This window comes from Geotrypetes seraphini, chromosome 5, assembly GCF_902459505.1.
Source record: "Geotrypetes seraphini chromosome 5, aGeoSer1.1, whole genome shotgun sequence".
NCBI lineage: Eukaryota > Metazoa > Chordata > Amphibia > Gymnophiona > Dermophiidae > Geotrypetes > Geotrypetes seraphini.
In genome coordinates, this window is record NC_047088.1 from 21,212,203 (window position 1) to 21,236,987 (window position 24,785).

The 24,785-nt window shown below is 46.2% G+C and overlaps 1 protein-coding gene across 3 annotated transcripts in view; it reads right to left on the minus strand.

Annotated features, from left to right (window-relative positions):
- Nucleotides 1–634: 634 nt before the first annotated feature.
- The window catches only part of VBP1 (VHL binding protein 1), a 45,781-nt gene continuing 21,630 nt past the window's right edge, over nt 635–24,785 (minus strand). For all 3 annotated transcript variants that reach the window (XM_033946277.1, XM_033946278.1, XM_033946276.1), the window contains exons 3-6: nt 18,663–18,729; nt 12,416–12,514; nt 3,675–3,813; nt 635–1,705 (exon numbers count right to left, since the gene is read on the minus strand). In XM_033946277.1, the coding sequence (XP_033802168.1) occupies nt 1,635–1,705; nt 3,675–3,813; nt 12,416–12,514; nt 18,663–18,729 (376 nt within the window). In that variant the 3' untranslated portion in view covers nt 635–1,634. The remainder of the gene's footprint in view (nt 1,706–3,674; nt 3,814–12,415; nt 12,515–18,662; nt 18,730–24,785) is intronic.

Genomic DNA, 24,785 nt, shown 5'->3' on the forward strand with positions numbered 1-24,785 from the left:
TGTTGCTGTGCAAGGCACCCGCTGCCGAGATCAGTCACTGTGCAGACACCCCTTTTTTTTCCTCTTTCTTCCTATTAGGGAATCATTACTGAGGCTACCAAGGGCCGCAGGAGCTCGGGCCTTTAGGATATAAGAAACCTGTTGGTCCTCTTCTGTATGTTTATTTGGGGAGGGAAGGTTGTGATAAGGGATTTTGCTGGCTGGGTAGGTAGGGAGGCGGGGTTGGGGTTTTCTACTTTTGTTTTACTAACCATATACCCAAAAATGATGTATTGGACATTGGTTCTTTTGACTTTGCTCTGTTCTTTGTTGTCTGTTTTGCATTCACAATAAAAAAGATTTGAACATAAGAGCTTAGTTGGTTAAAACTAGAACCAACTTGACTTGGCCCTCTGGACAAGGAACTTTAAAGTCACACTATTTATAGAGCATGTTCATGCAACAGAAATGAAAGAAAATGATTTTGAGTTGTGTGAAAACACCATATTCCTCCTTATACAAATAGGAAATAATGTTTTAAAGGGGAAAGGCTCAGCAATTAGGAAAGTGTCATCTGCCCAACCACAGATATGCATTGTAGACGTGGTTATGTTAACAAAAAGAAAAACAAAAAAAAGAGAGAGATTACCAGACACTTATTTAAGTTTCACTATTTTAATAGAATGAAATAAAAGTATAAAAACTTTACAGGTGTCTTGTATTTCTTACATGAACAGTTAACACTTGCATTACTCCTGCAACGAAAGCTATCACCAGCCACATAGAGCTGTAACTGACCCATTCATCTCACTACTGTTGCAATAGTTTGGTTTTAATTATGAAAATTGCAGAGGTAAAAGGCTTCATCGCCACAAGTGAAAAGTATTTGAATGCAACAAAAATTAGTCTAACAGGTTGGTTGTGTTTAAGACAAGTTTCATTTTTTTAAGAAACTTTTGTCCGATTAAGACATTTAAAATAGTTGCCTGTATGAGAATTATAATGGTGTTATGGTTGTATTACTGCAGATTAGCACCCCATATACTGGCTTTGTATACTCACAAAGATTAGACAGCATTAAGAATGAGATGGTCTCAACGCACCTTGTCCTTAGTCTCTCACCTTTTTGGGTATCTTCCTGCTAAGACAGGTCACTAATTAGCTCCATCTAAAGTGCACAAAGATTAGTGGCTGGTGATTTGGTGGCTAGTCGTACTTCCACCAATAACTGGTAGAAAGCGTTTTACTGGTGAAAGTCCATCAATGAGCGCTGCCAAGTGGCTAGCAAGCCAAGAAACTTAAACCTATTTAAGAAAAAAGTTTTGCACTGTGCTGGACCATGGACTTCTAACTTGTTATCTTCACCAAGTGTGTGCCATTAATGGGCACATCATATTTCTCAACACACTCCAGGTAACAGAATTACTTCAATGCAAATTAACCTGGCCAATAGATAAATCTGATTTTTTATTGGGTAATCCTCAGTGAATAATCCAGAAATATCATGCATGCATGAAACAGTCTGAGCTGACAAATAAATTAAATGATGTTTGCTATTAATTTCCACCTCCTTCCCCCCCCCCCAAATTCAAATATTTTCTAAAAAGGAGCAAGATACCACCACCCCTTGGGGGAATGTGCTGGAGTTGTTTAAATTATACTGTGCTTTTGGAACGATCCTCCTTGTTTCTTCTCTTTACATCCCAATTGTACACTCTGGCCATATCTGCGGAGGAAAGTTAAGGTGATGGCTTGTGTCCATCCATTGCACTCTCAGAGCCATGCTAATCTTAAATGATTTCACAATTTATTGCTCTCGATTCCGTCATAGCAGAGATGTCAATGAGGGTTTTAAGTGGAGAATGGCATGGTGACACAATGAATCACTGTTCCCATCCCCGGGGATAACAGCGGGAAGCCAACCCATGTCATTCTTTAGTATCCATCTCAACCTCAGTCCTCCTACACCAGCATTCTTCAAAACAAGGCTTGAGAGTCAGCGGTTGTGCCCATTCATATTCTGATTCTTCCCTCTGCCCTTAAAGAATGACATGGAGATGGTTTCCTGCGGTTATCCGCGGGGACAGGAACGGTGATGAATTTTGTCAGTCATTCAATAGTTTCGTACCTTATGACAAGAGAACATAATTGCACATAATTCTGTTGGTTTCTTATGTGGTGGCACTGCACAACGTAGATTAAGTACTCAGCTACAAGTCTTCATCACAAAGCACTTGAGGCAAATGTGAGACAATAACTTGCCCAAGATCACATGGAATTTCAATGGGGGAAAAGTAAGATGTTCTCAACCCACTAGGCCACTCTTGCATGGATTGTGGCTGCAGCAACTTCCTGAGAGAAGTTAGCAACAGGATGCAGAATTACATAAGGGGAGGTTTCTCAGTGTTAATAAGTTTGATAAAGAGAACCAAATAATATACTTTAACATGGTTACCTTCCTTTCTTCTCAGCCAAAAAAAAAGATGATTCTGTTCAGTCCACCTGATGCAATCTCGCTTACACTATTGTAGGTCCTACTCTCATGCTTTCCTCCCCCTCTTCCAGCCCATTCATAGAAGCACCAGTGTGTGGATCCTAACTGCCATGGGTACATGAGAACAAACTGTATGTAGCCTGGTACTGGAAAGTTGCTTCCAAAATACCAAAATATGACCACACACTGATAGCTAAAACAAAACCAAAGCCAAAAAATTCAGGATGCCCATCATCTTCTACCCTTCAGATCGCCTTCCACCCTCAATCAATGGCCAGTTAATAAAAAAAAAAAAAAAAAAAAGAGGGGGGGGACATCCTAATGTGTTACTGAGATATCCCCTAAATTAAATTGATCTAGTCAAAAAATCTTAGTAGTGAGAGCAATTACTTCCAATCCTTTATAAGTGCTCAGCGCTCAAAACACACTTGTAAACAGCACAGCTACAGTCTTCATACAAAGTTTGATCTTCAGAAGCCTCAAAGGTGGCTAGTTTCACATAAGCCACTTTGCTCTTGATTCACCTAAATCTTCATAGGCTTCACATGTTGCTTGATTAAATTCTCTTGAAACATCAAAACTTTTTTGTAAAACAATCTTTCACAACATTCCATATCTAAAAGGTACTTAGCTTGAGAAAGATGTGCCTATTACTAGAGACAAGGACCAGATAACCTGACACAGGCCATGCTTCACTCACGCTGTGTCAAAGGCTGGTGTCCCAGATTTCTGAAAGACACCATATCCTTCTGCTCTCTATGAAAACCGAGATATCCCCCGACATGAACCAAGGTCACTTTGGCAGCAGCTGAAGTATCCGAATGTAAATAGATAATATACAATGAGTATTTGTTTTTTGGAATATGCATATCAGGGTGATTAAGTCCACCAGGGCACTATGCAATGCTATAAATATGGAAAGTTCCTGCACTCCATTCTGTATCAATCAGAAGCACCAGGCACCAAAGCTGAGACTGCGGGACACTGCTCCCAGCACAATCACCCTGAGGACTCCAAAGCAAGACCCCTCATTTGGGAGCAAGGAATGTTAAAAGCATCTTCTGGTCAACACCCTGTAGGGTAGCAGGCTGTCTACTATCTAAGCTTTAAACTAAGGGAGACGGTGCTGTGAAGGCTGTATAAGGAGGGTAAAAAATGTGCTAGAATACAGATTTTTTTTCTCCCATCCCCAAAAGGATACTGACTTCTGTAGTCGTGAACTGGTCTCGGAGAAAATCCAGATCCTCTTCTGCAGAATCCAGATTCCTCGTCGCTGTTGATAGATTTTTCTCTAATAGAGTATGGGCCTCGTCAATATCGTATTCAAGCATCACATTAGCCTGAAGGAAAGAAAATCTTAGTGGTGAGAGTGCAAAACATCTATATTTACACAGCCTTCCAGAAAGTAGTAGCAAAAGCGTCCAATTAAACCAAAAGCAGGGAGGGGTGCAATACTGTACGATCCAGAAATCAGGCCGACCGCCACTCTTATTTTTGTTTCCCATATTCATCTTCTAGATTTGGCTAGGACTGAGCTATTAGCTAGCCAGAGTATCCTCGTCTTCCATTCTTCCCTACTACAGTCATAATTGCACGCCTGCAGACTTACCATGATCCCTTATTGCTCTCTTAGGTTCACACGCTAACCTTGTTCATATTCTGTCACTAAATGCTTACCCTGAGCCTGAACCACCTGTAGTGATCAGGATTGTCATCTTGCATGGAGTACGGTTGAAAATTATTCCAGTACTGCCCTCTGATTTATTCAGGAAGAAGTTTTGTTCTCTTTTAGTACTTTCCTACTTTAATAAGACAACTAATCAGAAGAAAATTAGCAAGGGGCATATTACACATTAGGTCGTTTTAAGTCCAGCTTAAAAACAATGCTTTTCAAAGATGCATGACCGTCCTTTTAAGGATGTTTTAATCGATTACTAATCCAGTCCCCCTGGCTGTTTAGAATAAATATTTAGCTTCCCTAACCTTTTTTTTTCCTTGATTGTTCTTTCTCCTCTAATTATTGTAGTTCTATCCCTTCCTTTTGTGTCAATCTATTTGGTCTGTCATGTTAGTTCTAGCATGTCTCTTAGCTGTTAAGTTTAATATGTTTGTATTTCCCTGTTTATGCTTATTATTTATGAAAAGTCACTTTGTAATTTTGAAAAAGGTGGAATAACAAAGTTACACAACAAAGTGCTAAACTGGATGCACAAAGGACACCTAAGGAAAAAGTGACCAGGGCCCTAAACATACACAAACTTCAAGCAGTAAAAAAAATGTTATTCATAAAATAACAGAGGGCAAAACTTGTCTAGTGAACTAATTTAAATACATTTCTTGACTAGGGGCTAGATTCACTAAGCAAACTGATCAGCTTGCGACCCCTTAAATGAGCAAATTTCCCTCCGGTCTGATTCACTTACGCGATCTGCTTTGAATCCGTGCATGCAAATGAGAAACGCATGCAAATTGGACAGGGCTGGCCGATCAATGGAAGAAGCAACTGCTGGGGAGCAGTCGGAAACTTCCTTCCGACTCTCCTGTTCTATTGCCCTATCAGGCCTGATCTCCTGCAGCCCCAATCTACCTGCCCTGGCTCTTGCGGTCCTGCACCCCTGGGCTTGCCTGCCCTGAATGCCTGCCTGATATGTCCTCTCTACTCCCCCTGGCTTTGCCGCCTTCCCTCCAGTGCGAGCCCTTGGGTTTAAAGCGGGGCTACACGCCCCGCTTTAAACCCATGGGCTCGCACTGAAAGGAAGGAGTGAAGAGTCTGCCGCTGCCGCATGTAACAGCACTGCCCCGAACACGTCTGCCCCGACTGCCTGTGCAAGCCCGTGGGTTTAACCCGAAGCGGGTTAAACCCATGGGCTGCAAAAGTTTAAAAAAAAAAAAAAAAAAAGTCGCGGTTGGGACGGGTCTGCGCATGCGCATTGATCACGCATGCGCGAGCCAGGCAGGCAGATGAGGGCGTTCCTCCGATCGCCATCTGCATATTTTTGTTTTCTGAATTGGTCGGACCTGCCCGGATCGGGCCCGATCTGGCAGGTTAGTGAATCCTGGCCTAGGTTTCAGGACTTTACACTCCCTTCCTCAGGTCAGAACAAAACAACTGGTTCTGTTTGGACCTGAAGAGACTGTAAATTCAAAAGCTAGTCAAGAAATGTATTGTTGGTCCAATATAACTTTATACTGGGATGAATAAGATTATGTACTTACCCTGGTAAGCTCTTTCCAGTAGATAGGTGAGACATTCTAGACAATAGGATTATTTCCCTTTAGTCGCACTCTGGATTTTTCACTCTGCCTCTTATAGTACTTCACTGGGCTATATCTCCCTCTACAGTTAGTACCCAAGCATGTAGAGCCACTCAATACACGTGAAGTAGAGGCACCGGTAGCAACAGGCTCAAACAAAATGTTCTGCTCAAAAGTAACTAAACAGTACCGTTAACTGCTAACACAGGCTTCAAAGGAGCTCAGAAACTACTCCCCAATAAATTGAAACATATACAAATTCTTCCCAGCCCCCAAGGGCTGACACGCATCCAAGAATCAGCTTGGAGAAGCATAAACAGACTGAAAACTGTAAGCAGGTGCAAGAAAGGCAGGGCGGGAGTCAAAAATGTTTCACCTATCTACTGGAAAAGAGCTTATCAGGGTAAATACATAATCATCTTTTCCAGTGCAATAGTTGAGATATTCTAGACAGTAGGGACATACAAAAGTAGTTCCCCCAAAAAAGGCTTGCTGCGCCGACACTTAAGACTGAGGATATCCTGTCTTGCTACCACGTCCACTCAGTAGAATTTGGCAAATGTGTGAAGAGAAGACCATGTTACTGCTCTGCAAATCTGCTCAGGGGAGACAGCTCTAGCTTCAGCCCATGCTAGAATGCGCCTTGACTGAAACAGGAGACTGTATCCCAGCAAGAATGTAAGCTGACGAAATGACCCTACGGATCCATCTGGAAATCATGGCCTTGGAAGCGGAAGCACCTCGTTTAACTGAAAGAGTCAACACAAGCAAATGGTGAAGAGGCAAAACTCGTTGGTGCCCTCCGACTAACAAAGAACTCTGCGCACATCCAGCTTCTTCAACAGGCAGTCCTGTGACTTGGAACCTGTCAGCTGAAAGGCAGGTAAACACACTTCCAGATCGATATGGAAAGCCAAAACTACCTTTGGCAAGAAGGAAGGTACCATCTGAAGGGAAACCCCAGTCTCCAAAATAGGAAGGAAAGGGTCCCTGCAGGTCTGGCACACGCCACGCCGATAAAATGGCGACCCGAAATTGGTCTTGAGCGTCAAGTCCAAGAGGGTAACATCTCAAAGGGGCTCAAAAGGAGCCTTGGGAAGGCTAGACAATACCAAGTTAAGGTCCCAGGATGGGAAAGGATAAAGAGAAGCCAGAGAGGCCTTTATCCAAACCAACCTAAAGAAGGGCGAGAAACAGTGAGATCAGAGCTGAATAAGGATCCACCTGGTCCTGGGCACACCAATGTTGGAAAGTCTTCATGCATTAGCGTAAGCAGACACCACAGACAACTTCTTAGATTTCAGAAGAGTATCCCTTGTGCTCCAAGGCAACGTGCTCAAGAGCCATATCGCAAAAGCAAAGCGACCCGGATCCTCCATGGATACCAGGCCCTGCATGAGAAAGTCCAGATAGGCACTCTGCCATAGGCTGCAACCCTTGTGCAGCCTCATCAGATCTGCGTACGACGGTCTGCATGGCCAAACTGCAGCCACCAGAATGCTGCAGCCCAGATGATTCGTGATCCTCCCAATGACTCAGCCGAACATCGACCAAGGAGAAAAAACATATAGAAGAATCTCCGGAGGCAAAAGCATCAAGTCCCTCGCTTCCAGGCTCAGATCTTCAACTGAAGAAGTAATCTGCTTTCTTATTTCTTGCCGTGGCCATGTCAAAGCGGGAGTCACTCCCATTGCCCCATTATTATTTGGAACGCCTCTGGGGACAGGACCCGCTCACCTGGATCCAGAGTCTGTCTGTTTGAACACTGTCTATTCCCACCACATGCACTGCCATCAGTGCTAGAAGATGACGCTCTGCCCCCCCCCAAAAAAAAAGAAGATGGGCTTCCTGAGCCAGAGGAGTGCTTGATTCCTCCCAAGTGAATGATGTAAGCTACTGTCGTCACATTGTCAGAGAATATCCAGACTGTAATCTCATCAGTGTTAGTCAAAGAACTCCGAGCTCCAACCAGTTGACTGATCACTTTCAGTGAGAGGGTGTCCAACACTCCTGAACAGGATAATGATTGCAATGTGCTCCCCAGCCCTGAAGGCTGGCATCTGTCATCACCACGATCCAGGAGCAAAGTGTAGCAGAAGACTCCAGTGGAGCAATTGCCAGCGAAGCCACCAGTCCATGCTTGCATGGGCTTCCAGAGTCCCAGGCAGATGGGTTTGCAAGACACCCCTGTTGAAGAAGACGCATGTACACCCTCGCCCAAGGAACCACATCCAGCATGGCAACCATAGAGCCAATTCCATGATGAAGGAGCTGGCCACTCCAAAAGGGAAGAAATCTGGGTACACAGTTTCTGCTTGCAGGCTTCTGGTAGATAGACGTGGCCTACTGTCGTGTCGAAAAGAACTCCCAGGTATTCCAGTGATTGCATAGGCGTCGGATGGCTTTTCCTGAAGTTGACAATCCAGCCTAGATATTCTAGCACCTGGAGCACCAGTTCTACCATGTAGCATCCCCTCAGTCCAGGGCACTGTCACTCGTCCAAACAGTAGTGCTGAGAACCGGTAATGCTGTTCCAGAACATGAGACCGCAAGAACTTAGAGTGGGCTGGAAAAATACATGTGTAAGTACGCCTCTGTAAGATCCAGAGAGGTAAGAAACTCTCCTGATACCACTGCTGCAATAACCGAATGCAGTCTCCATTCGGAATCGAGGAATTTGAAGAGCCGCATTCATGTGCTGAAGATCCAGAATAGGTCTTCAATTTTCTGAGTCTTTCTTTGGCACGATAAAGTAAATAGCGTATCAGGCGGTACTGGCTCTATAGTTTGAATATCCTGCAGGCACTGAACGGAGGCTTCAACCCTGAGCGCACTGTCCAGGTGACCTGAAGGGCAGTCCATGAACCAATCTGTCAGAGGTCAAGCAGATTCCAGCTTAGAAACATAGAAATAGACGGCAGATAAGGGCCACGGCCCATCTAGTCTGCCCACCCTAATGACCCTCCCCTACCTTTCTCTGTGAATAGATTCCACGTGTCTATCCCATTTGGCCTTAAAATCAGGCACGCTGCTGGCCTCAATAACCTGAAGTGGAAGACTATTCCAGCAATCAACCATCCTTTCAGTGAAAAATAATTTCCTGGTGTCCCTGTGCAGTTTCCCGCCCCTGATTTTCCATGGATGCCCCCTTGTTGCCGCGGGACCCTTGAAAAAGAAGATATCTTCTTCCACCTCGATGCGGCCCGTGAGATACTTGAATGTCTCGATCATGTCACCCCTCTCTCTGCGTTCCTCGAGTGAGTACAGCTGCAACTTATCCAGCCGTTCCTCGTACGGGGAATCCTTGAGTCCCGAGACCATCCGGGTGGCCATTCTCTAGACCGACTCCAGTCTCAGCACATCCTTACGGTAATGCGGCCTCCAGAATTGCACATAGTATTCCAGGTGGGGCCTCACCATGGATCTATACAATGGCATAAAGACTTCAGGCTTACGGCTGACGAAACTCCTGCGTATGCAACCTATGATTTGCCTTGGCTTGGTTGAAGCTTGCTCCACTTGATTGGCAGTCTTCATGTTCTCACTGACGATCACCCCTAAGTCTCATTCGGTTTCAGTTCTTGTTAGGATCTCGCCATTAAGGGTGTAAATCTTGCATGGATTTTGACTGCCCAGGTGCATGACTTTGCATTTTTTGGCATTGAAGCTGAGTTGCCAGGACCTAGACCAGCGCTCCAGTAGGAGTAGGTCGTGCATCATGTTGTCGGACATTGAATTTATGTCTGTTGTGCTTTTGCCCACTACACTGCTTAGTTTGGCGTCATCGGCGAATAATGTAACCAAATAATGTCCAAGACTCACTGTTTGGACATAATGCGCATCCACACCTGAACGCAAGCTGAGAGCCGACCTCCTATCTGCAGAGGGGCATCCGTCGGCCTGACACCATTGTGCCTGTTCAGGAGAGGACGCAGAGCTGGAGTAGGGAGGCTAGAAACACCTGTAGCCATTATACCATCATTGGTAGTCCTGAGAAAACACCTGCAATGTGGCACTTATATATGGTCAGAAGCACTGGGAGCCATGAAATCAGAATAACCAGAACCCCAGGAGGGCAGGGTCTGCTATCAGGCAATGGTCCAGTCCAGAATCCATGAGATCGTACAGACCTTAGTCAAACAATCACTGCTCTTGAAAAGGCAGCCAAACCCTAGGAGTCTTAGAAGTGGAGGGAAACAACAGCCCACCATCTATAAACTAAAGCATTCTGCGGGCAGAGATGGAGTGCTCCGACATCTTTGTCAAATCGCATGAGGGCATACAATGCATCTGGCATATAATCTGCCCCACCAAAAAAAAACAATGAGGAGCGGGAACCACCGCCTCATTCTCCAGAGTGTGTTTTTGAGTGTGACAGGCGAGTGCAACAAAAGACGTCGCTGAAGCAGCTTTAATGCCTAAAGCAGCTGCATCAAAGAGCTTCCTGAGGACCAACTCCACATGGTAGTCCTGCATATCTTCTAACACTATACCACCCACACCGTGAAGAAAGATGCAATTTGTCACCTGCGCCATCAAAAAATCCACCCTGGACTGATCCAAAAGTTGCTGACACTCTTGTGCCAGAAAATACCAGCATGACATAGCTCTAGAAATATTCAGAGCATCCTCTAGAGAGTCAAACTGCTCTGATACCAGAATGCACATATCATAATGAGAGGGCAAGGTAGCAAAACTGCAAGCACACACCACAAAGCTAGGAGGAAGAAGTGGATGGAGCCAGCTGAATGACCAAAAGGACCTCTTGGAAAAATTCAGAAAGAAGGTCTGGCAAAGCTGCAGACTCAAATAGGTGCAGGCTTGTGAGAGCATTTCCAAGCTCCCAAACCCCAGAGGGATTCACAGATCTAACACACAGTCCCTGATCGCCAGCCCCGGGAAGTGCTGTACCTGTAAATAAAAGGTCAGCAAGCAAATCCCACAGATCAGGGTCAGACAGCGAAAGCAGAGTGGCAGAGTGAATCTAGGACATATCCAATGGAGTAACACCATTGAGAGATGCCGTGTAAGTGGATTAGGTCTGCGAAGTCCAGAGCACAAAATTTCAAAAATTCTAAATAGGTGGGGCATAAGGCACTCTTAAGGTGGCTAATCGGTGCCTTTCTGAGGCTGCGCAGGGTCCGCAACCTGGCGGACAGAATTACCTGCCGTGCTGAGTCCCGAAAACCACCCCACTGGACTAGCTGAGTGTTTTGTCACCTGCTTTAGCAAGGGAGAGGCTAAGCTGGACACTGCGGCACAAGAAACACTTTAAAGCTCTAAATTTACGCATCCTGGCAAGAATCCACATGCGAGCCCAAGGACTCCATTCCAGCAAGTTTCTAGGTAAAAGTTGCAGTTTTGAAGAAGCAGGGAGCTTTAGAAAATAAAATTGCTAAAAATCCAAGATGACCACCATCACAAAATTCATGCCAAAATCACAATACACACTTCCCAAATTTTAAAAATGGCAATTTTAGAATTTTTCAGGAGGGGGAACATAGGGAATCATTCAAGACCCCACTTTTCCAACCTCCCCCGATGTCTCTTACAGGGTGTCAGCCTGTGTTCTCACTGTGACCTGACAGAATCAGTGCTGCAGCCTGCTTTCAGCTCTCTCACAGAAGCTGGATGAGAAAATTCATTCCAACATTGCTGGGAATGTTTCAATAAAGCTGATCTTTGGGCTGCCAGTCAAATTCCTATGTCTGACTACACCTCCACCCTGCGGACCAACGGATGCACACCAGTACGGGCGGAGGCGCGATGACGAAGCCGGCATCCTACAAGACACTGCCGAGCCTCCTAATGGCGCCTAACTGCTGCGCTCGACCCATGATTAACAGTAGGCGAGACCACATCAGGGAGGACCTGGTCTCCAGAAAAAAAACTATGCAAGCTGGCTAACAGGTACCCAGTGAGATTGGCCTGTCAGCTACAGACTGAAGTCTGTGAATTTTCAAGCAGGCAGAGCTTCAAAATTGCTTCAAGCACTAAAAAACCCCAAAAGAGGACAAAATTACATCAAATTAAAAAAATAATACAATAGGGAGAGCAGAACACACACACCTGCAGTCATGTGTGCAGAAGGAAAGAACTGTAGAAGGAGCTAAACAGCTACGGTATAGATGCAGGGTGAAAAATCCAGAGTGGATTCCTTCTGTAGCATGCGGCTAAAGAGAAATAACCTTATTGTCTGGAAAAGTGGTTACCAACCCTGTCCTGGAGGACCACCAGGCCAGTCGGGTTTTCAGGATAGCCTTAATGAATATGCATGAGAACGATCTGCATATAATGGAGGTGCCAGGCATGCAAATATGTTCCATGCATATTCATTAGGGCTATCCTGAAAACCCAACTGGCCTGATAGTCCTCCAGGCCAGGGTTGGGAATCACTGGTCTAGAATCTCACCCCTATTGCACTGAAATAAATGTTAGCATTCACTAATGCTGTTATGTATTGTTACTAAGCACAAAGATTACATTTTGGTTGTTTGCTTTCATTTTTAAGAATTCAGATGAAAATGCAACAACCACACTACTTTAATATGATAAAGGAGACATAAGTAGGAAGCAGAATTTTGTAAACCATACTGTTTTGATAAACAGTATGTCAAAACAGAGTATCTGGGGTTTAGGATAAAAATGCTTCACCAAAAAGTACACACGTGTTTTAAGTATACTCACCCCTAACCATAAGCACACTTTATCTGTAGGAGGGACTGATGCTTTGCAATACAAGTTATCTGCCAATAAAAACCTGGTCTCCATTGGGTCTGTGGAATCCTGCAGAAACAAAAGTTTTTGTAAAATAACACACCCACAGTTGAAAGTTCAGTACTAGAGAATGACACGGGGAAAAAATCTGTCCCCGGCCCACCATCCTCTGCACCGCCCCGTCACTGACGTTCCCTGCACCGCCCCGTCACCGCCATCCCTTTCACCGCCACTGCCATCCCATTCACCGCCCCGTCACCGTCCCCGCAGCATCCATATAAGCCTCAGTACTGCGAAACACCATGAAGACAGAAGAGAGTCCTGCCACTACTACTACTGCACTGAGAATCTGTTTCAGTGCCTCTGCCCTGTAGTAAAAACAGAACATAAAATAAATCAATTGACTTGTCCTCCCTTTCAATGACGTGTGCCCCATGTTCACCTATAGCTCGAATCAGGTCAATTGTGCACACTAAAAATGCAGGAGGATCTGGAACGTGAGCGCAGGCAGGCAGTGATACAAAAACAGCAGACACCCGACCGATTGCAGTGTTCCGCCATCTCCCTCCCTCCACCTCACCTTAGATGTAGAGTATGCCGGCTTTCTTTTTCGCCCAGCCGCACGCGCAGCTGCTCATTTGTTCAATATTCTCCTCTGACACAACCGGAAACAGGAAGTTGCAAGAGAGGAGAAGATAGATCAACTCGAGCAGCCGCGCATGTGCGGCTTTTTGAACGCGTGCGGCTGGGCGAAAAAGAAAGCCGGCATACTCTACATCAGTGTTTTTCAACCTTTTTACACCCGTGGACCGGCAGAAATAAAAGAATTATTTTGTAGACCAGCAAACTACTAGGACTAAAATTTTAAAACCCTGTTTCCGCCCCATCTCTGCAAGCTCAGTCACCTCAGTAACTATAGAAAAATAGACAAATATAGTGCAAAATATAGACAGCAGATATAAATTCTCAAAACTGACACATTTTGATCACTAAATTGAAAATAAAATCATTTTTCCTACCTTTGCTGTCTTGTGATTGATTTCATGAGTCTCTGGTTGCGTTTCCTTCTGTCTGTGTATCCTTTCTTTCATTTCTTTCTTTCTGCACTCAGGCCCAAGAATTGTCCCTTTCTATTCCCTCCCTCTTTCCTTCCTATGTCCTTAGTGCCCCCGGTGCCTCTTTCCCATGTCCTTAGTGCCCCCGGTGCTTCCTTCCCATGTCTTTAGTGCCCCCGGTGCCTCCTTCCATGTCCTTAGTGCCCCTTCCAGTCTTTAGTGCCCCCAGTGCCTCCTTTCCATGTCTTTAGTGCCCCAGTACCTCCTTCCCATGTTCTTAGTGCCCCAGTGCCTCCTTCCCATGTCTTTAGTGCCCCAGTGCCTCCTTCCCATGTCCTTAGTGCCCCTTCCTGCCTTTAGTGCCCCCAGTGCCTCCTTCCCATATCTTTAGTGCCCCAGTGCCTCCTTCCCATGTCCTTAGTGCCCCTTTCTGCCTTTAGTGCCCCTAGTGCCTCCTTCCCATGTCTTTAGTACCCCTAGTGCCTCCTTCCTATGTCCCTCTCACTGCCTTCCACACTTTGTCCCACCCCCGCCTGCCTGTCTACCTTTCTCCCTCCCTAGCCAAAGCCAGCCTGCTGCCTCCCTGCCGCTCAAAAAAAAAAAAAAACCTCCGTCCTTTTCCCCTTCTCTTACCGCCATGCTGCAGCTGCTAAAGCCGGAAGTCTTCTTTCCGACTCAATTCTGAAGTTGGAGAGGACGTTCTGGGCCAGCCAGGCAGTGATTGGCTAGCCCAGAACATCCTCTCTGACGTCAGAATTGACGTCGGAAAGACTTCCTGTCGGCTGCAACTGAGAGCAGGGGAAAAGGAGAGGCTCTTTTTTTTTTTTTTTCGCACGGACTGGCAGAAATTCAACCGGCGAATGAGGAACAGTGCTCAATTCAAAGGTGAGGTGGAGGGAGGGAGATGGCCGGGTGGGGACCGCGCGATCATAGCTTGCCTCACTGCGGAGACAAGTCCATTCACCGCTCCACGGGGCGGTGAATGGCCTTGTCCCCGTCCCCGCAGAGGCCACTATTTTTTCTTCCCCGTTTCGGCAGGTTACCCACGGCTAAACACGGCTAGCCGCAGGTAACCGCCACCGTGTCATTCTCTATTCAGTACCAAATCCATTAATTATGATCAACCAGCACATTCTCATTTTTTGCCTACAGATGACTCCAAAGAAATTAAAACCTTGTGACAGCAAGGTTTGGGTATGGAGGCATAAGTAGTGGCTAAAAACCATGGGCTACTTTCCAGAAGTAAACAGGATCCTTTAGTTCTCAGCATGCAACATCTAAAAAGGCATTAGGCTAACCTAAACAGAGTGTTCGTTGTAACCCTAACCTGCACTTCTGAGAAAGCACTGGGGTAACCTGTATACAGGGGCTGTTACCACCCTAAAAGCAGTGGTATGGCTGTATAAGGCTTCCAAGAAGGATACTTGCAGAGCATGACCATCGTAAAACATGAACGTCACTGCAAGTGGGAACCTTGACTATTTTGGCCACATGGTTTTGCTAATATTGGCAGCTATGTGAATTGCTAGAAAATGTGCGGCGATAAGACACGGAGGGGACCTGGGTCCTGGATTTAGTGTTCTCTTTGTAGAGCTCAGAGAAAGATGAGAAGGCATGGCATACTTACAATGGATACGAAGGGTGAGTAGGGCACCAAGCCTATAGATTCCCCTATGCAATACAGCATCTACCCATACTGGAAGAAACTCGAGGGCCTTTCCTATATTAATGTTCCCTCCTCCTATCGCATCACCCCAAGCCACAGATTCATAATGAGCCCTAGTGAGCCGAGCTCTGCTGACGCACAACTTACAAAAGGACAAAACACATATAGGCTACCTCCACTGAAGTGCTGTTCTAAGAGCAGGAACTTAGAAACTGATAAATGAATACTTTGTCTTGGGGGGAATGAAAAAAGGCTGGTCAGACTGGTATTCAACAATAGGACCCAACTTTATTTATTTAATTTGTTCTCCATCCCATTGTCCCAAAGAACTCAGAATGGGTTATAGGTCAAACAGCTGTAATTTCAGTACAAGTTTACGATACAAGTTTTTATCCTAGCTTGGCACATCCTAGAGGTCCGATATTAATATACAGTTGGGTTTGGGGTGGGAATGTATATCATATGGAATAGAAATAATGATAAAAAGGGGGTATTTATTTTATCATACAAGAATATTTGATTGTAAATACAAGTGATATGTGAAAATTGTTTTTATTATATTTAATTCATTTGTTGTAAGATTCAAAAATGAATAAAGATTTATAAAAAAAAAAAAAAATACAGTTTACCGCTTAGATTTGCCATAGTTACAATGCAAGATTTTACAATACAAGTTTTCCTTAAGTGACACATACTGGTTCTGGTACCAATATACATTTCTTTGTAGTCCATCGGTCAAGGGCAGGGGGGGTTAGGTGAAAAGGTATGTTTTTATTGCTTTTCCTAAAGCTGAGGAGTCGATTCCAGTGGCTCGGTATGAAGTGTGAGTAGGACCGTTGGTTGGCGGTTTGCAGTAGAAGGGCACAACCAGGAGCGCTTTGAGGCATATTTCATCCTGGGAGCGGAAGGACCGGTTCGGCACATATGGAGAAAGCTTAGCCATCATGTAGCCCAGTGCCAGGTCATGTTAGGATCTGAATGTAGCATCAGGTCATTGAAAGTTAATAAGAAAGTTTTTCCTCAAGTGACCATAAAGTTTTTTTTTCCTATAGTAGTTAAAAAAAAAAAAAAAACAACAACTTTAAATTACAGGTGTTTTCCTCTCCTCAGAGGCTTATAAGTCTGTATGTAAGGAAATAAAGAGTTGCAACTTGCCGATGACAGAAAGAGCTTAATTGCAATTTGAACTCTGGTTTTGCTGGTGTCTAACCACTAGGTTAATTTCTTATGGGAAGTGGAGAAGTATTTATGATTACTTGGCTTAGCAGGCCCAGAACCATGTGGCAGAAAAACCTCAAAAAGTACCAATGCCACAAAAACTGTATCCTCATTAGCATTGTCAGACCAATCCCGATTATCCTCGGATTAATCAATGCAGTCCTCAAACATCAGGAGCAGTGACCAAAGACCACATTCACAGCTATGTGTGACTACAAGTGCTTTACTCCAGCCAAGCAGCCAGAAATGAAAAATGATCCTGGTACAAGAATAAAGATGATACAAAGAACATGATTATCAATGCCACTGTATGTCTTTTAGTCATTTCAGCAAAACAGAAAATACTTCACAATTTTATTTCTAGTCCAGTAGTTTTCTCCTGCTCCTCTGGGATTCAAATTCAATCTGAACTAGCAAGAGATTATTCTGTTTCACAGTCCCACTCCACACTCATTCAGCCAATCCACCACAGCCAATGTCTTCTGCTCCCCCCAAATGTGGTCGCTGGTAGCCAAGTGTTCCTGGGCAAGTCACTTAATCCTCCATAGCCCCAGGTACGTTAGATAGATTGTGAGCCCACCGGGACAGACAGGGAAAATGCGTGAGTACCTGATTGTAAAACCGCTTAGATAACCTTGATAGGCAGTATATAAAATCCTAATAAACTTGGTTACCACTAAGCAACATGGCTGCAAATGATGCCTCTACAGCAGGGGTGCCCACACTTTTTTGGCTTGCGAGCTACTTTCAAAACGACCAAGTCAAAATGATCTACCAACAATAAAAATAGTAAACATATACCCCCTCTTGTACTGTGGTGCGCTAGCCAATTTAGCGTGCGCCCATTGTATTCTATGGACGCGTTAGCATTTAGTGCACGCTAAATCAGCTAGCGCGCCTTAGTAAAAGATCCCCATATTTATTTATATATATATCGAGTGCACCTCTTCTGTCCTCCAGACCTCGCTCCATTCCCCAACCAACATCTCTCTGTCCTTCCAGCTTTTCTTTCTCTCTCCTCCACCCCTATTGGCAACATGTCTCCCTCCTCTGTTCTGATATTGCAACTCTTTGTTCTTCCTCAGGGTCTCTCCCCTTCTGTCTCTTCTGTCCCATAGCCCAATATCTGTCCCCACTCTTCTGCCTCCCCTTTGTTTCAGGTTTCTCCCTCTCTATCTTCCTTCTGCTAACATTTTGAGTCCTCCCATCATTGGTCCAGGTCTTTGTGTCTCTCACTCTCTTTGTCTTCCCCCTCCCCAGGGCCTGGCATCTCTCTCTCCTCGGTTCAGAGTGTTTCAACCTCTCTAAGCCCTCTAGTAGTCCAGGATCTGCCTTATCTTCCCACTCCCTTTTTGTTCAAGGCTGCTTTCCTGCCCCTCCTCAAGGTCCTTTTGTCTCTTCTCTCTCCCCCCCCTCCCCGATCCAGCATCTCTAAGGCAATCTCCCTCCTCCCTCGCAATGGGCCCAATTTTACCCCGACATGTGGGACCTTATCTCCGCTGCTTCCATCAGACTGGATCATCGAGCTGCTTCCCTTAGACTGGATCCCTCACCTCCGTTCTTCCCTCTGGCCTATCACAGTTGAAAGTTCATTACGGCAGCCTGCAGAGCGAACGTAGCATGCTGCCATCAGCTTCTGTAGCACGTTCCCTCTGCCGTGGTCCAGCACCTCCTCTGACGTTGGGGGCGGGACAGCGGCAGAGGGAACGTGCTACAGAGGCTGACGGAAATCTGCTATGTTCGCTCTGCAGGCTGCCATAATTCCACTAGTTTAAAGGTGAGACAGTGACCGGGGGAATGCTAGGGAGAACATTGGCTCTGTGAGCTACCGGCGTTGCCTTTGCGATCGACCGGTAGATCACGATCGACGTTTTGGGCACCCCTGCTCTACAGCATCCACAGCCCCAGCAGGGTTGGGAATCGAATCCCCAGAGAGCACACAGAAGAGATACTGAGCCACATCAACCTCTCTGTTTGCTAGCTTTGGTCATATGGACTGAATTCAATTTAAATTGCAGCTCCTTGTGACACTGGGTAAGCCACTCAACCCTACACTGCCCCGAGAACAAGATAAATACCTGTATATACTATGTAACCACAGAAAAATTGTATATTAGTGATTTTACCATCTTTTTGAAGGAATTCACTCAAAATAGTACATAGCAAGAATAAGTTAAACACAGGCAATAGACAATTAAAGTAATAAAAATATTCAACTACTACAAATATGGCAAAGTATGCTACATTACAACGTCAATACTCAAATAGAATTACTTACCTTTTTCTTCTGCATATGTTTTAAAATTTCTAATGTCTGTTTAATTTCTGGAATCTGACATTTTAGCCTGGAAATAAAATTATTAAATAGTTAATAAGCTTACAAATTCAAAGATTACGTTTAACGTAGTTAGTTTCTGCATATAATCGAATATAAGTCGATCCGAATCTAAGTCAAGACCCCCATTTCCCCTCCAAAAAGGAGGAAAAATGGTTGACTCGAATAAAAGATGGCAGCTTAATATTCAAGTGCCATGCCCTGCCAGGATCTGCACTCAGCCCCCTTCCCTGCCAGTCTATGCAGCCAGCCCCCCTCCCTGCCAGGCTTTGAAGCCAGCCCCTCTCCCTACTTGCCAGGCTCTGCACTGCACCCTGTCCCACCTCTGGTGGCTAGTTGTAGGCCAGGCCGGGACAAGAGCGATCCCTCCCATCTCCCGTCCAATACAAATAATTTTTTTACCCTTCCCCCCCCCCGGCATACTTTTTGAGTTATCTCTGGTGGTCCAACGGTGTATGGGCAGGACCACACTTCTGCCCTGCGCACATCCTTCCAGGCTCAGGATGCGTCGATCAGGGCTCGTGGCTCACAGGGATGCAGGAGTGAGCTTTGGCAGCCATTCTGCTAGCGGTGCAGGGCCGTACAGGAGCTCGAGAAGCTCACTTCTGCGTACCTCGAGCCCCAATCAGCGTGTCCTGAGCCCAGAAGGAGGTGCGCAGGGCAGGAGCGCAGTCCTGCCCATACACCACTGGACCACTAGGGATAACTGAAAAGGTATGCGGGGGAGGGGTTAAAAAAAAAAAGATTTCTATCGGCCGGGATGGGACGGGCAGGATCTTTCCTGTCCTATCAGAGGCCTGCATCAAGTCGGGGAGGTGGATGGGTGAGAGACCCCAATTTTTGGGCCATTTATTGGCCCAAAAATCTTATCTTATATTAAAGTATATACAGTACTATGAAAATATAATGTTGCATCTGCATTTCTAAAGCTTTAATTACAAGTTTCTCTTGGCTAAAATCATTTCTTTAAAAAGGCATCATAGTAACCCGGAGATCACTTCTTTATTTGTATTGAAGCTCATGTTTGTATGTACATGTTAAATATTCTTTATTATGCTGTGATCTTAATAAAAATCATTTATTTTATTTTTTTCAAATTCTTTATTCATTTTTCCATCTTACATCAAGAACACAATATTACATCATTTAAACCTTTTAAACATCACTTGTATTTCTTCTAACATCATCTTAAAAACATAAATTTATACCCTCCCCATCCACCCTTCCCACAAATATTTTAATGAAAAATATCATATCTATAATAATAAAATGCTAAGCGCGCATGTGCACTCTCGTCGCATGTTCCCCGAGATCTGATCTGTCGGGATGTGGCTGGTAGGAGTGCGCATGCGCGCCAGACAAGCCTCCATGCTCTCTACCTTGCGCTGCTGCAAGGATTCCAAGGAAGGCGGCGATGGTGAGGGGAGCCGCCATGGCAAATTCAAAATTAAAAATAAACTTTGGCACCACACTCGCACCAGGCGGGGATCGACAGAGGAGCCGCGGTATGTGCCACTGCTGCACCTTTTCAAACCCTCCCCAGCACTGCCGCCATCGTTGGTAAGTTTTTAAAGTCCTGAAAAGCCGTCGCAGGCGACATACTTCACGGCAATGCAGGCGACATACTTCACGGCCGCCACTGTACCTTATCAAACCCTCCACCCCCCAGCACTGCCGCCATCGTTGGTAAGTTGTTTTTTCAAAAACACCTGATGGTCCAGCGGTATCCCTACCTCGCTGGAAGGCTCTCGCGGCTACCAACGTTGGAGGGAGCTTTGGTGTTAAGGCCTGGCGTCTTCGGGCAGCAGTAGCATTTAAAATTTGCTGCTGTTGCTGGCTTCAGGCCTTCCTCTCTGGCAAGTCCTGCCAGACCAAGGGACAAGGAAAGAGTATATGGAGAGAGAGAGAGAGAGAACGAACACTGGATGGAAAGAGAAGACAGGGCAGTGAATGAAGGGGCAAGACAGAGGGTGAACAGTAGATAAAAGAGGTAGAGAGAGGGAGACAGACACTGAATGGAAGTGTGGGAGAGAGGAGGGACAGCTGCTGGATGGAAGTCTGAGGGACAGGGGGAGCAGACATTGGAAAGAAGTGGGGAGGAGAAAGAAAAAAGGGCACATGTGAGGGAAGAGGATAGAGTTAGAAATAAAGATAGACAGACAGGGGGCCAGGGAGAAACACAGACATAAAGAATGACAGACAGAGTCCAAGGAGAGAGAGACAAATTTTTAAAAAAAAGACAGACAGACATCTACTCTAGCACCCGTTAATGTAACGGGCTAACACACACAGGAAAAAAAAACACACACATACAGCAGGCAAAGAGACAAACACCAAAACAAACACAGAGAGACCACAGGGAAGTGTGTGTGTGGGGGGGGAATGCTGCAGCACAGGGAAATGGAGGGGGAGGGAATGCTGATGTAGCTACTGCACAGGGAAGTGGAGGGGGAGAGAAATGTTGCTGCATAGGGGGCAGGAAGAGAGACAGATAGAAAGAAAGACATAGTGGAAGGGAGGGAGGGAGACAGAAAGAAAAGAAGAAAGACAGGGGCAGGGAGAGAGACAGAAAGAAAGAAAGACAGCGGCAGAGAGAGACAGAAATAAAGAAAGACGGGATACCTGGCTGGAGCGAGCTTGTCAGGCTGGGGATGGGAGAGGTAGTGTGTCACAGGTGTATAGAGCGTTGTTGAAACGGGAGGCCCCTTTAATCCATATCGGACTCGTTGGGAGGGTGATCTGTCAGGTGGCCGTAGTTTACCTCCTTGGAAAACTATTTATAAACGACTATTTAAATTGACTTTATCTATCAATTATGTAGAGAATAGTTATAAAATGTATTATAGGTGGTATTATACGCCTGTGCGACTTTCCTCAATTTTTCCAGGGGGCACGGATCACTGCTGGCGTGGTTGTGGGACGAAAGGAGCAAGGAGGTCGCGCTGCTCGTTCATCTTCGCGCTACTCGTTCTTTTTCATTTTAGTTTTATTTAATTTAGTTTACCTTTAATTTCATTTAGACGATCGCCTTTGGCCGTTTTGATCACTTTCGATCGCCCTCAGCCGCCGCATCATGGCAGAGAGCCTTCGGGTGCCGGGGTGGAGAGCCGCACACCGTGACCAGGAGCTGGGGCAGTGAGGCGGCGGAGAGCTGAGGCCAAGACACCCCCACTCTCGTGAACCACCACTGTCGATCTCCGCCTAATATCAGCCTGCCCGACATCCACCCGACCTTCGGCCCACCTGGCCCGCGCGCTCTGGTAGGGAAAAATCGCCCATGTGCTGCAGTGGAGAGCCGCCTGCTCTGCAGCATAGAGCAGAGGCAAGGCGGGGCAGAGAGCCAGGATCAGGGCCGAGGCCACCTACAGCAGTGCCGCTCTCCCCACCAGCGCCGCCACTACCCACAACAGCAGTGCTCCCCGTGTGCAGTGGTGGAGCAGAGAGACACGATCTGAGGTTAGGATCTGAGCGACCACGCTCCCAGGAGCTGCACCGGTGAGCCAAACGGGGAGTGCTGCGGAGGTTGCTGCTGCCTTGTTGGCCTTCAGTGGCATTGAGCTTCATTGTGGAACCATCGCGGGGAGGAAAGGGAGAGCGGGAGCCCAACCCTGTGGGCAGACAGTCCGTGGAAAACCTGGAAGATCGGCACTGATATCAGAGGGCAGGGGATTGAAGCAGGAGCCCGATCCTGCAAGCAAACAAATTGCTTCCCCATCCCCCGAACCAACAGGGAAACCTATAAATAACACAGTTACCAGCAGGGAAACTTAAAAATCTGCAGCAATACCAGCACCAATACCAGCGAATTGATCCACCCATCCCCCGAACCAGCAGGGAAATTTAAAACCGATACCAGCGGGGAAACTTAAAAATCAGCACCAATACCAGTGGGCAGGAGCCCAGCCCTGCAGGCAAGTGAATTGATCTGCCCATCCCCCAAACCAGCAGGGAAACTCAAAACTAGCACCAACACCAGCGGAGGCAGGAGCCCGACCCTGCAGGTGAGAGAATTGATCCGCCCATCCCTGAACCAGCGGGAAAACTCAAGAACCAGCACCAATACCAGCGGGGATACTTATAAATCAGCATAGATACCAGTGGGCAGCATCCGAGCCTGCAGGCAAGCGATCTACCCCCTCCCCCGAACCAGCGGGAAAGCACAGTTACTTACCGTAACAGGTGTTATCCAGGGACAGCAGGCAGATATTCTTGACTGATGGGTGACGGCACCGACGGAGCCCCGGTACGGACAATTTTAGAGTGAATGCACTCTAAGAACTTGGAAAGTTCTAGCAGGCCGCACCGCGCACGCGCGAGTGTCTTCCCGCCCGACGGAGGCGCGCGGTCCCCAGTTAGGATAAGCCAGCTAAGAAGCCAACCCGGGGAGGTGGGTGGGATGCAAGAATATCTGCCTGCTGTCCCTAGATAACACCTGTTACGGTAAGTAACTGTGCTTTATCCCAGGACAAGCAGGCAGCATATTCTTGACTGATGGGTGACCTCCAAGCTAACAAAAAGAGGGATGGAGGGAAGGTTGGCCATTAGGAAAACAAATTTTGTAAAACAGATTGGCCGAAGTGTCCATCCCGTCTGGAGAAGGCATCCAGACAATAATGAGATGTAAAAGTATGAACTGAGGACCAAGTGGCAGCTTTGCAGATTTCCTCAATAGGAGTGGAACGGAGGAAAGCTACAGATGCTGCCATTGCTCGAACTCTATGGGCCGTGACAGAACCTTCCAGTGTCAGTACGGACTGAGCATAACAGAATGAAATGCACGCTGCAAGCCAATTCGACAACGTACGTTTAGAAACAGGACGTCCCAATTTATTCGGATCAAAGGACAGAAAAAGTTGTGGAGATGATCTGTGGGGCTTAGTACGGTCTAAATAGTAAGCTAAAGCCCGCTTACAGTCCAAAGTATGCAGAGCCTGTTCTCCAGAATGAGAGTGAGGTTTCGGAAAAAAGACAGGCAGAACAATGGATTGGTTGAGATGGAATTCAGAGACAACCTTAGGGAGAAACTTTGGATGTGTACGCAGAACCACCTTGTCATGATGAAAGACAGTAAAAGGTGGATCCGCAACTAGTGCAAGTATCTCACTGACCCTCCTGGCAGAGGTAAGAGCAATACGGAAGACCACTTTCCAAGTGAGGAACTTGAAAGGAGCAGTAGCCAAAGGTTTAAACGGAGGCTTCATTAAGGCGGAGAGAACCACATTGAGATCCCAGACTACAGGAGGAGCCTTAATAGGTGGTTTCACATTGAAAAGACCCCGCATGAATCTGGAAACCAAAGGATGAGCTGAGAGAAGTTTCCCATAAACTGGCTCATGAAAAGCAGCAATAGCATTGAGGTGGACTCTGATGGAAGTAGACTTGAGACCAGAGTCAGACAAAGAAAGAAGATAGTCTAACAAGATCTCCACTGCAAGGGAAGTGGGATCATGATGATGAAGAAGACACTAGGAAGAAAATCGTGTCCACTTCTGATGGTAACATTGCAGAGTGGCCGGTTTCCTGGAAGCATCCAGAATAGAACGAACGGGCTGAGACAGAAGAGGATCAGTTGAATTCAGCCCGAGAGATACCAAGCTGTCAGGTGCAGAGACTGGAGGTTGGGATGCAGAAGGGTCTCCTGATGCTGTGTAAGCAGAGAAGGAAACAGAGGAAGAAGAATAGGCTCCCTGGAACTGAGTTGAAGTAGAAGGGAGAACCAATGTTGCCTGGGTCACCGCGGAGCGATGAGAATCATGGTGGCTTGTTCCCTCTTGAGCTTGAACAAGGTTCGTAACAGGCGGGAAAGCATACAGGAACAGATTGGACCAATCTAGGAGAAATGCATCCGCTGCCAGACGGTGAGGAGAGTAGAGTCTGGAGCAGAAGAGGGGCAGCTGATGATTGTGAGGAGCTGCAAAGAGGTCTACCTGAGGAGTGCCCCATTTAGTGAAAATGGACTGTAGAGTCAAAGGATCGAGAGTCCACTCGTGAGGTTGGAGAATTCTGCTGAGATTGTCCGCTAAGGAATTCTGCTCTCCCTGAATGTAGATAGCTTTCAGGAATAAT